This window comes from Pinus tabuliformis, chromosome 3_1 (assembly GCF_031772625.1).
Source record: "Pinus tabuliformis cultivar Carrire ecotype Pingquan chromosome 3_1, CPIR1, whole genome shotgun sequence".
Classification (NCBI taxonomy): Eukaryota; Viridiplantae; Streptophyta; class Pinopsida; order Pinales; family Pinaceae; genus Pinus; species Pinus tabuliformis.
The window spans coordinates 290,607,315-290,620,938 of record NC_142301.1 but is presented as its reverse complement, the minus strand read 5'-3'; the positions used below and the strand labels follow the sequence as shown (position 1 = coordinate 290,620,938).

The following is a 13,624-nucleotide window of genomic DNA, read 5'->3' as shown; positions in this document are numbered from 1 at the left end:
ATGTCTGCATATTTACTGGATGCAATTTGTGCACATAAACGCATTCCACTACAAGTTTCTCTTGTATTGCAACCATCGAGGGGTTATGGAAAATCTATCTAACCACTTCCTCATTCCGCTATATAGGATGATCTTTGAGGAAGAACCACCTTGCATGTCGCCCGCGGAAATGGAGGCAATATCAAAGATCACTTATTGGTTTACCTCATTGGATGGCACCTTCCTTAGAGTATTTGGTGGAGAGAAGTCATCGCATGTTTTGCCAAGGTATGCCACCGATAAGCTCGTCATGCAAGAAGTGTCATATCATCTCACCACAGGGTTATCAGTTGCTTTGCACAGGAAGAAGAAATCACCTTGGCCAACTCTTCCTATGAAAATTAGATTGTATGAGATAAAGAACCTAAAATTTACAGATACCGAAGGAAATATGATAGATAAGTTTGCATTCAGTACTCAAGACTTTAATTTCTATGATTCTCGTGGTATTTGTAAGAACCATTGTTCAATAATTTGCTTTCAGTGGCTTAGCGGGACATTTCATTGGCAGGAGGAGGATCCATGGAAGAATTGCTATAATACCTCCAGGACCCGTGAGCCAGTTAGTTTTCCAGGAACTTCACAGGTGACTCCATAGAAGTCAGCAACTCCAGAAGCAACGCTAGCATAAGGGAGAAACCCTGTGCAAGATAAGGGGAAGAGAAAGGTTGCTCACAGTCCAGGGGGAGAAAGAAGCCACAAGATGAAAGTGGATCTAGTTGTTATGAAAGAGGCTTTAGCAATTGAGGCAATGAGGAAGCAAAACATGCAGAGAGGAGTAGTGAAGGAGATTGGAGGAAGAAAAGCAGAAGAAAGAACAAGAAGAGAAGTAGAAGTAGGAAGAAGAAGAAAGACAACACACATTCACAGAAGAAACAATGTTGAAACAAGTTGAAGATAAAGAACAGAACTAGAAACCAGTAGAGGAGGAGGGCAGACTGATGTAGGATCAAGAGATTTCTCAATAGATTGAACAATTGATAGAGATCGATGACACGGAGGCAGAACTGAAGCCATAGAATCAAGATATCGACCTAATTCCTAGCACACAACAGGTCATTATTTAGTCTCCACCACCTCCGGCAATAGATTCAGCTCCAGTCGAGAAAGGGGAAGATGTTCTTCTTGATGATGATCTGATTATGAACATGTATAATATGTCGTATGATGAACTCCAAAAGAAGATTGTACAAGCGCGTAAGAATCATTTTATGGATGATCTCACATCTCTTTCTTTTATGAGAGAAAGGGTGATTATGGCCGACACCAGGAGAGATCCCGAAGCCACTGCCTCAGCCAACTTGGCCTTCGCAGATGCAACAAAGTTGAACACTCCATGTTTGATGGTCAACAATAAGCAATTGGAAAATAACTTGTAGGCCACCAGGCAAGAGATTAAAAAGCTCCGCTCATCAGCTCAGAATGCAGCTTCTGCATAGGTCCACTTATAGCAAATGAAAGCAATGATACTTAATGAAGTATTGAGACATGGAGAAACCATGTGGGATCTCTATTAGGATCTTGTTACCACGCATAAGGCAGTTGTCTGCATGCTTGGCTTGCAACATAAGTGTTGAGACTTTGTCAAAACTCTTAGAAATGTGCAAGTTGCAATCATTGTCATGCATGAATGGACAATGCGATACAAAGGGGCATTGCTTGACTTGGGTAAGAAGATGAAGCCACATGCAAAGTTGGAGAAAGCAAGAGTGCGGATGTTGATCCAGACTCGCCTCATTCATTGGAAACATTCAGGCATCGTATGCACCGATATATAACAGTCTAGATTCCTTGGTGAAGACCCACAAGATCCCATAAGTTGGCTTACTCACTGAAGCCAAACCAGGAATCAAGTCAGAAAGGAGATAGAGGAGTACTTGGAGCAGCTAAGACAGATTGCCACTAAGGAGGACTTAGAGGTGAATAGACAAAACTTGCACAACTGCATTGGTGGCCCTGTCTAAGTGTGGACAGTGTTGATCATCCTTCAGAAGGAAGTAGAAACTAGTTCCAAATATTTGTACCCAGATGCCATGGAGGCTAGAGTATGCTTCCAGCCAGACATTATCACACAATTTGGGGATGTCGTTGCACATTACCATGATTGGCACTGCTACGTGACCAATAAACATCAAGTGGAAGTTGTTGAGCTAGAGTTTCCCCAAACTCAAGCATCATATTGTTTTGTCTTATTAGGCTGTCAAGTTGTCTCTACCCTATTTTGTCTCATATGGGTATGAGTGTAAATTGTAATATTATTTGTAATTAATTTGTAAGTGGAATTCAAAGTGTTAATATTGGAATGTGAAGAGACATGGCGTAATGTAATGAGTTATTTTGTAAAGAAGTTGAAGAGTCATGAGGGTAGTCCAAAGGTCACAAAGGGGAGTTGAAGATTCACTCACTCTTGTTATAAGTAGAACCTCATAACTCATGTAAAGGGATTTTGGGAGCCAAGCTTTTGGCTAGGATTAGGCTTAGAAAGAGCTTGGGAGTATACTTCTTTGGAGGAGCAAGTGTTGTTGACTTCACGTTCCACTATTGGGGCTAGTAGTTCGATAATGGTGTATGTATGATTAGAACATTCACTTTTAATAAAAGATCAGAGTTGACACACTTTCATGCATATGTTGTGAATATAGTAGGATTATTCTTGTTGTATTTGCAATATATGTTATTCACCTTATGCTTATGCTTATGAACTATTTCATTTGTTTTTTATGAATCTTGTTGAATTTGTGTTGTTGTATCAATTCGTCACTATTAACTTGTGGACTATTCCGCATATTATTTTGGGATGTCATTATGCTCGTGTGTTCCCTTCAAGTCGGGTAATGTTATAAGATTCTAAGGGGCTCACTTCCTTCTCCCTTTGTGTGTTGGAACCTTCATGCATCACACTTGACCTTCCGCATGGTCACAGACTTGTTCTCACCAAAGACACCGTGCACCACTCTATGTGTATTTGCAACCAAGGAATTTCATTAACACCCCACTGTTAGGACTCCTACTCCAAACAATGTGAGGTCTAGTTGGGACTTCATATCAGGGAGATCCCATGAATGTTGGCAGGTCCAACACCATCAACATAACCTTGTGACTTAAAACATTAGGTTTTTAATAAATTATCTACTTATTATAAAAAATGTATCATTCAACTAATATTACTAAATTATAGTGTATAAATAAGAAATATATTTTACCTCTTAATTAAGAGGTTAAGCCACAATTGGGATTATCTAGTATCATGTTTGAAGTTAAGGTTATATGTCAGAGAAAGTACAAAACACCATTGTAAGTAGATGTTCATAAAGGATATTGGTCTTTTTATAAATACTATTTTGGTTGAAATTGTAAGATAGACCCTAGATGAAATCTACTAGCTACCACTTTAACCCAAGAGCTTGTGACTTAGCAAGGGCCTAGAAGAGCATATTCAAGAGCTTGTAACTTATTAAGGGTTGAGGAATCCTAAGATCACCAAAGTGGACCTATACCTCTAACCCTCAAGGCATCTATCCTTTTAGTTTTATCATAACATGTCAACATGTCACTTATAGAAAATTGAACCTAGGTGGGGAGGAGAACAAACAATTAACCAACCACTTGAGCTATGAACCTTGGATGTAAAACTACTTTTGATTGGAGAAGAGCTTGTCTTCCTATGACATTTTTAATGGCCCAAAATTGAAATGTATCTAGTAGGAGTGAAATCTTAGCCCCATTGATGAGTGAATCTAATAATAATTGTCCTCACTATCAATTGAGGACTAAGTTATGATAAATTTTGTTAATTTTAAAGAAGAAAAATGAAAAAGAAATAGATATGATTGTATAAAGAAGTGCTTTTTATAGCCTAGTAAGAGGGAGATGTGTAATTCCTTTCATGCTTTATATGGAATTAACATGTGGCTTTTATAAAAATATATTATTAAAAAATATATATTTCAATCTCTAACATAAATAAAACATTTAAATGTCATTCACTAAAGCATCTTTATATTAACTTTATATGTGTGTGAGCGTAGTATAAGGAAGATATGCATTTCTTTTAGCGTATAACATGGATTTAACACATTGAAATTTTAAAAATATTAATAATAAACAAAAAAAAAATTGCATTGTAGTAAAATATTTCAACGCTTCGATAAAAAAAAAAAAAACCAAGAAAAATAAGCATTTAAAAAAAAATTACTTGATAGATGTTTAATTCCTTATATTCTTAACATAATGATATCATATTTATAATTATTATAAATTCATTATAGTTTTGGATCTATTATATGTGAAAGTGAAATTGTATTTTTTAATTAAAAAGATTAACCAAAAATTTAATACCTCACCATATATAATAAATATAATAGATTTGGGATTAAAATAGATTTATAATAAATGGGGATTAAAATAGATTTATCTCTATTTAAAACTTATGTATGGAATTTTAATTATATATTTTTCTAATTTATTAAATACCTAATAAATTTTATTATTATTTTTGAAAAAATATTATTATAGTAAAAAATTTAAAAAAAACTTATAATAATAAATTTATAATTAAAATAAGTTTATATTTATATATACATATTTTTATTATATATCTTTTCTGATTTATTCAAAATATATATATATATATATATAATACAAAATTTGGAAAAATACTCGATTACAATCGAATAATTCGAAGAATATATTTTTGGAAAGTCAACAATATTCATAGCCCTGTGTGATAAAGTCGATATAAAAATTATTTGTGTGATTAAACTTCATTAGAATTTAATAAAATCAAATCATCATTTCAATCACTTTAATATATTTGAGTTTTTTTATTAATTAATAATTATAAAATTTTAATTTAATTAATTTTTAGTTGAAATAATATTCCATTGATTTAAAATTATTATATAATATTTTATTAAAATGACAAGAAAATCAATATATAATAAATCAATTTAAGCTAACTTTTAGATTTCCAACATAGGTATCTCACCAACTTCATCAATGTGACCTGCTCACGAGGACTAGTGCAATTTGCCCCACCAGCTTTATTATTACGATATATACCCATGTGAATGTTCCCCTTGAAAATGACTTCTTTACGTATTTGCATAACCGTCGTGTATGGTTATATTTTAATTTAATTTATATATCAACTTCAAAAAATAATTATTATTATTATTATATATTTGGATTTATCAAATGTTTAATCGGGTTAAATTTTTCAAGATGATGCAAAGTTTTTTGAAGTGTAAAATTTGAAAAAAAATATATTTTTAAACAATTTGTTTCTTCTCATTAATTAATAAATTTTTAGTTAATATAAACCTATGATGGTTCTTAATAATATTATTTATATTATATAAATTTCACATATCTCTATACAAAAGCATTTTAATTTTTAATTTTATTCAAACATTAATTTAATCTTTATAGAATATCTACATAATATTTTTTGTAATCATGAGGATAGAGTGTTTAGATATATGTCAAAAGTAATTATAGTTTTTTTCTTTTAGATTTAATTAAAAAAATGTTGTTAAATTAAATTAAACTAAAATATTTATAAAATATTGATTGTGAAATGAGTTATGTCTTTTGGCATGTGGTATTGATAAGCCATAGTATTGTAACAAAGTCAGTTTATATGTTAATAATATCCACAATAAAATGGTGGTGAATATTTATGGTTAAGAATTTTGATATATTGTAAGTATTAAGCTTTTATGTATTTATTAATTAAATTTAAATATCGTTACAAAATCATTATTTTAATTTCTATGATAAAGAGATCTTAATTTATAGCTACTATTTATATATTATATATTTTAGGCTTAGTCTAACTAATACACAAAATGGCTTTTTGGCTCACAATGATTTCTAGAGAGATTGTGATTTCTTGTTATTTAGAATACACTTTTAAATGCATAAATGGATTAAGCAACTTGAAAAACCCTAAAACACTTGATCTTTACAAATTAAACAACTTAAACTTATGATGTTTAAAATATGTACCAAATTTGCAACAAAATTAAACAAAAAAAATGCTTGGAAAAAGGTCATTTCCTCTTTTAGTTAGCATATATATATATATATATATATATATATATGATTTTCTTTCATAATTTATAAAAACAAAATTACAATATAACAAATTGAATTTTATTACTTTTAAAATTTTAATATTAATTGAATCAACATTTAAATATTTACACTTATTTACAAACTACAATATTTATTCATACTCCGGTCTATATTATTTTTAACTTTTTATTATTTTTTAATGGAGCACCACAACAATATTGTCTTATTTAATTATTAATTTTTCATATTAAAATAATATGTATTTTATTATTTACTATGTTACTCATAACATTAGTTGAAAATATTATTTATTATACCTAATGTAATTAAATTAAATTAAAAAAATCCATATATATAAATAAATAAAAATAATTTTTATATTTTTTAATAATACAAATTTGATTTTAAAATATATAATAATAAAATTTCTTATATTTATTTTGTAAATTGTACATATCTTATCACTTCGAAGTTGAAACACATACGTTTAATTATTATTAATAACTTACGCAAATTGTTTAAGTATCATTAATAATTTCTGCAAATTGTTAAATGAAAATCAATATTATTTATAATTTTCTTTAGGGTAGATACTATCTCAAAATAAAATGTTTACAATATGTACTTATAAAATGTAGTAACCTAATATATTTTGTGACTTATTATGGTATAAACGATTTCTAATTAGCGTTTACAATATGTACTTATAAAATGTAGTAACCTAATATATTTTGTGACTTATTATGGTATAAACGATTTCTAATTAGCTTGTTCTCACAGAATAATTCATTTATCATTAAAATAATATGAAAGTGTTTAACTTGTCTTTAACTGTAGCATTTATTTATATCGTTGTAATTATTTACTTAATAATAAATTAAGTATACAAATTATTTTTAAATTTGTTTTACTTTAAAATAAGGAGTAATCTAATTATTAGATGAAATTGTTTTCATAACAATTTTTTTCTGGTTAATTTTAATAAAAATCTAACAAATATTTGAAAATTTTGAGTTTAAGTTGGTTAATCCGCAAAATTCAAGTGCTCTGGAGTATTTAAGGGTGTTGAATCAATTTATGCATTCAAAAATGTATTTTAAACAACAAAAAACCACAACCTTGCTTAAAATTGCATCGCTAGATTACCGTGGAAAATGTTATTTCGTTTATAAAAGTTAGACTATGCCTTAAAATAACGTGAGAAATGTATCTCAACCTAAAAGAAAGGATATGATTTTTAAAGTGTTCTATCGATATGGGGATTTAAGTGTGCAAGTTCATGGCTGAAAACAAATACCTTGCTATAGGCCATTAATTGAGCAGGGGTTGTATATGTACAGTTCGATCCAACCGTAGGCATATAGGCCGCTCAATTAATGCCCTATAACACGCTGAATATTTGTAGCCCAAGTTCATATGTTGATTTAAATCATATTTTTCAATCTTTTAATTAATTAAAGAAAATGTCATATGGACACATGTCATATTGGGCATGTGGTATTCATAAGCCATGGCATTGTAAGAAAAATATTTACAAGTTAAGAATTTCTATGGTAAAGTGAGGATGAATCTCCACGGTTAAGAATATTATTACATGCTTTTTTAAATGTATATATATTTAACTCATATATTATATCTTTTTATAAATAATACTTTTAAGTTTTTTTATCTAAGCAATGTGAGATGTATAAGAGTATAAGTATTTTAATGGATTGATGTCTTTCCATGTTTACCAATCATTTAATTTATATGGTTGTACTAGTTAGAATGTACTTCAACAAAGTCATCTTATATATATTATAAACAATCATATATACATAATAAAATCATTTAAATTATATGGTTATACTAGTTGTAGAGTACTTCAACAAAATCATCTCATATATATTATAAACAATCTCATAAACATAATAATTATAAAACATAATAATTATAAAACATAAATAATATATAAATCATTATTTATACTAAAAACTTTGAAAATTAAAAACAATTTCATATTATTTTCAAATAAAAATTACATTGTTCACATTTTTTTTCAAACAAAAACTACTTAGCATTCTATAAAATTTAGATTGAATTTAATATATTATAGGTAAAACATTATTGTTAAAATTTCATATATATATATACATATAATTTAAAATACATATATTTTAAATGTTATAATTTAAGTTATATAGCGTTTGGCTTTTTCCATGATGTTGGAGAAAGGAGTTTGATATTTTTATTTTTTCAAAAATAATAAAACTGGTATTAAAATGGAGATTTCGGTAACATAATAATTCATATTGTAAATTTTTCTTAAAAGCTATATAAAAATTAAGTTTATCCAAAATTTTAAATAGACACTTCACCCATCTTAACAAATAAATAAACTTGTTATTTATTTAAGTAATACATTATATAAAAAATACTTATTTTACTTTATTATTTTTCTCATTATTATACTTTAACGATTACTACTTTATTAAAATTATTAATCAATTTTACCTACATTTAATTTCAAAATTGTAAAAATTAATACATGTTCAATCTATCATAAACTACTATCAATTTAAAACAAAAATTGTTCTTTTCGATTAAAGGAATATTAATTAATTTCATCATAAAATTTATCATAAACAACTATAAATTTTATAAAAAAATGGTTCTTTTCGATTAAAGGATAATTGATTAATTTCACCATAAATTTTAAAAGTCTAAAATTTTGTGCTCTGATTAAGACTAATTGATTTTGTCATAAACAACAAACAATTTAGTAATTCAAAAGTAAAGAAGATAGACATTGAACAAACCACCCATTATCCCACAGGATTCCAATCTGACAAGCAATGTCCATTGGAAAAAACCAGTCAACTGTATGGAGAATATAGATTACAATACCCAAGAATGGTGTTGGTAAAAGGGTGCGTTTTGTATACTTCTACTAAACGCATACTGAAAAGTAGAGGATTGTCATATTTGCACAGTTCGCAAATTAATATGATAATAATGGTATCCATGCGCTAATCATCACGAGAAGAAGACGGTAAAAGCTACGTCAGATAGTTTAAAGAGAAAATACAGAGGTACTTACCTGAGAAACCCAATTGGCTGAAATAACTCGTTTGGACAGAGGGGGAGTACAGCTATTGGCAAGTCAAAAGTATAGACCTGCAGCCTGGATGTGGGTGGTGTTGTTGACTTTTATGTGTGTAGTGTCTCTAGAAGCTCACGGCTATTGCTCGCCTTTATGTCTCTCTGGATTCGATCCTGGATCCTCCGTCCTCTTCACGGATCTTGCAGGACTTAATCAGTGCCAGCCACCATTTCCGCTTCCTACATGTCCCCTTGTTTTGCTGTCAATCTGGTGAAAATTTCAGACCTGAGTACCATATATCCACTTCCCTCTGGTCAATCCCCTCATTCATTGTTCCCCCATGGGCAATTGTTGGGGTACTCGTGTGAAGGCCGAGGTTCCAGTGAACATCAATTCCCCTGGTTCTGGTATGCTCCAATGATCAATTCCTTGTACACATACATTTGAATACTGCAATACCCACATGTTATTTTTCACGTTTTCGCGTATTTTGCAGATTTGAATTCTGCAATACCCATATGTTGTTTCATATGTTTTTGAGTATTTTGCAGTACCCATTTTTATGTTTTTGACCTATTTTGCAATACCCAGTTGGTGTTTTTGAGCGAAGGCAATGTGTATTTGTCTGTATTGACACAAACAAAAACAGCTGTTGTCTGATATTTGGATCATTGATAGAATTACAATGCATAAAGGTTTGATTATATGGTCTTGTCTTGTATTTCTTCCGCAGGAATCTCCAAGTCTCCTAATGGCTCTGACCACCATATGCTATCTTCCGTTGACAGCTACCCATCTTCGAGGACCGAGGACCAGATTCTGCTGTCATCCAAAATCAAAAGTTTCAGCTTCACAGAGCTCAAGAATGCAACCAGGAATTTTAGACCAGATAGTGTTTTGGGAGAAGGGGGCTTTGGCTGTGTTTTCAAGGGTTGGATTGATGAACATACTTTCTCTGCAACGAAGCCAGGGTTGGGTATGGTTATTGCTGTCAAGAAATTGAATCAGGATGGTTTGCAAGGTCACAAGGAATGGCTGGTACGTCTTTGGTTTTTTGTATTTGGTGTTAGGCTGTTAGGCTTGCAATTAGCAGTTATAATAAAGTTTGAAAGCGAAGGATTTCTGTTCTAACTGACATAGAGGTATAAGAATGGTTGCCCTCTGCGGGTAGATCTTATTATTTGTTCCCCCTGTAGAATGTGTTGATTTAATAATGGACCTAGATATCGTAGGATAGCTATACCCATTATGTGATCTGAATGCGTGTTCCTTTTTGGTCGCTTTTTGCCTCTGTATGTGAGATGTCATGGGACCATACCTCTTTGAGTTTATTCTAACAATGATGAGCTTGTGGTTCAATGTCAAATTGGATAATTTTCTGGACTTGGTGATGACTACTGAATACAGTTGTAGACTGTTGCATCTACTGTGCCTACTAGATACTAGTGTACTGGTATCTACTGAATGTAAATGTTGATTTCACAACAAAATTGGGTTTTGTTTTGTTTTGGGACAAGAGGTAGAATGGGAATGTCCAACTCGTGCAATATTATGTATGCTTGTTTTGAAAACTTCAGTTACCATTCTGTGATTGCAGCTTCTTTTATTTCGGAGTTTAGTTTTGGGGATTTGACAAAGGGATTTTCTGATATTTTTGCATTCATGAACCCAATGGCTTACCAGAAAGGATTTAGACTAGATTTATGACTATGTTTGGCTTTTTGTCTTTATAGGCCGAGGTAAATTATCTGGGGCAGCTTCAACATCCCAATCTTGTAAAGCTAGTAGGATATTGCGTTGAGGACGATCAGCGCCTACTGGTGTATGAGTTTATGCCTAAAGGGAGCTTGGAGAATCACCTATTCAGAAGTCAGTGCAAATTGTCCATTCTCTGGATTCCTCTGTTTCTGTTTTGGTTTGAAATTGATGATTCTGAAAATTGAAAGCATAATAATTTGTTCTTCAGGGTTAGTCGGTTGGATTGTTTCGTATCCTTGGATAGGGGATCTCGGTATCTTTACAGGGTTAGTTTCCCTTGAGTCTTTGGGTACTTCAAGCACACACGCACCACATAATCTGCAAGTAGACTTTTTCGGTTGGTTCTGTTAATCGAAAGCATAATTTTTTGTATTAGGGTTTTTAGTCAGGACAAGAACAAAACAGTAGATGAGCATGCAGTCTATCTGATATTTTTTTGTAGTACATCTCATACAAACAGGATGAATTTGCTTTGATATAAAAGTGATTTAATGGTAACAGCCATTTCCGCCATTTCCAAGCACGAGGAGTCATTTCATTCACATCCACAAGAGAGAAGTAACTTAGAATAGATCGATCTTAACCCTAGATCTCTAAAGCAACAAGAGGGTAAAATAAGTCCATGATCAAACTTCTGAGTGTTTAAAAGATCCACAGTTAAAATAAATCTCTGCTAGTTTTCTTTTAATTAGTTTGTTGGATGTCAATGTTTCTTTTGCAATAACTTGTCAGTGTGTATCATATTGGTTAGCAGATTCTCTAGTTTCAGTGACCTCTGTGCTTTTCTGTTTTATAGGAAGTCATCACTACAGACCTTTGTCTTGGGCTCTTAGGATCAAAGTAGCCATTGGGGCTGCCAAGGGACTTGCTTTTCTTCATGATACAGAAATTAAAGTTATATATCGAGATTTCAAGGCATCAAATATCCTTCTTGATTCTGTATGTCCCAACTCTCCTTTTAGCTGTTTCTGTTTTGTAATAAGATTGTGGATATTTGTTTTCACACAGACGCTGCTTCCTTTTAAACTTGAGTATTTTTATATCATCCCATGTCTGAGAAAGCAACTTGGTTATTTTCGTAGTATTATAATGCGAAGCTCTCTGACTTTGGACTGGCCAAGGATGGACCAACTGGTGATAAAACACATGTATCTACAAGAGTCATGGGGACTTATGGATATGCTGCTCCTGAATATGTAGCCACAGGTAATTAGATGCTCTGAGTTTTGGATCTCTGTGAGGGTATCTTTGAAGACTATATGCTATCTTAAGTAATTACACGCTCTGAAGTTTGGGTCATTGTGAGGTTATGTTTAGGACTAGATGTTATTTCTGGACCTTACGAGGCTCATTGTGCTTACAATATGTCTGTAGTTTCATTCCTACAAATTGTCTATAATTTCACATAAGATATACTGATATTCTTGCTTAATGTGTCTATGTACTTTTCCAGGCCATTTGTCAACCAGAAGTGATGTGTATAGCTTTGGAGTTGTCCTGCTGGAGCTGCTGTCAGGTCGACGTACAGTAGACAAGAACCGACCTCCAGGTGAACAGAATCTGGTAGAATGGGCAAAGCCTTTTTTAAATGATAAACGTAAAACATATCGTATAATGGATGTTAGAATGGATGGTCAGTACTCAGTTAAGGGAGCTTATTGTGCATCCAAGCTTGCCCTTGAGTGCCTTAATCCTGAATCTAAGTTCAGGCCACACATGAAAGAAGTTGTTGAAAGACTAGAACAGATCCAGAACTATAAGGACATGGCAAAGTATCCTCAACCCAACAGATCTCCAATGAACCAACCTGTCAATTTCAGCTCTAGGAACGTAAATCATCCTTCTGTTGGTTATCCCAGACCAGGTGGCTCCCCTCTTGGTGCATGTCAACAATCTCCAAGGGTACGGTAAATTTTGCAAAGATCATCAGCATGCCACTGATAAATGGTGAACTGTCAAGGGCTTATATTATGAATTTTTACATTTTTGGAGGGGCTTGTGACTCTTTGTTATGCAGATTGAGCTGCCTTATTGGACCAGAAGAAAGGTTGAGGTTGGTGTATTGTGATCATGAAATTTTGTAATTTATGAAGGTTTTATGATGCTTCTGTTTTGTAACCTTAACCTTCTTAAATTAAGTGTGAGATGATAGTTGGCTTTCGGGTGCAAATCCCTCCACTACTAACATGGGTTATAGGAGCTCTGTGTTTTGGGAGTACCCTTGTGATTATTGTGTTTCCAATATCTTCTTAGTTACATGCTTAACAAAAGAATAAAGTGGCATATACATTGTTTAAAATTTCTGTACTTGTTAATATATTTTTTTATTATCATTTCAAAATGAAATGAAAAAGGTTTGTAACAATAAGATATAATTCTCTGTTGAGATGGATATTAAAAGGACTGAACTTTTAGAACTCAGAAGACACTCTCTCCATTATCAGATATTAAAACTGATTGCAAATTTTAAGAACTTACAATGCCCTAAATGGATAACTTTGAAGAATGACCTCAAAATAGTTACAGCATTTTTATTTTGGTTGCCAAATTGAGAGTACACTTTGGCTTTGTTGCTATTATTGTTTCTCATTCTGGCTACCTTTCATCAATGTTGCTAAACATTTAGCTCAGTGGTGCTCAGCTAAGAGTGGTTCTTCAAACTACAAT

The 13,624-nt window shown here is 31.7% G+C and overlaps 1 protein-coding gene across 1 annotated transcript; it reads left to right on the top strand.

Annotated features, from left to right (window-relative positions):
- The first annotated feature begins 9,223 nt into the window (after positions 1-9,223).
- LOC149186928 (receptor-like cytoplasmic kinase 176) lies at positions 9,224-13,260 on the top strand. The gene is made up of 6 exons (XM_089411240.1): positions 9,224-9,606; positions 9,933-10,237; positions 10,933-11,068; positions 11,754-11,896; positions 12,040-12,163; positions 12,411-13,260. Exons 1-6 carry the CDS (start codon positions 9,540-9,542, stop codon positions 12,866-12,868), a joined length of 1,233 nt encoding a protein of 410 aa, XP_089267366.1. The 5' UTR covers positions 9,224-9,539; the 3' UTR covers positions 12,869-13,260.
- The last annotated feature ends 364 nt before the right edge of the window (positions 13,261-13,624 follow it).

What these genes read in the sequence shown, in the direction of transcription:
- LOC149186928 (XM_089411240.1), top strand. Translation starts at nt 9,540, where the DNA reads ATGGGCAATTGTTGGGGTACTCGTGTGAAGGCCGAGGTTCCAGTGAAC. An exon ending in CAAATATCCTTCTTGATTCT is followed by an intron (nt 11,897 to 12,039) that starts GTATGTCCCAAC and finishes TTATTTTCGTAG; the next exon opens with TATTATAATGCGAAGCTCTC. An exon ending in TCCTGAATATGTAGCCACAG is followed by an intron (nt 12,164 to 12,410) that starts GTAATTAGATGC and finishes GTACTTTTCCAG; the next exon opens with GCCATTTGTCAACCAGAAGT.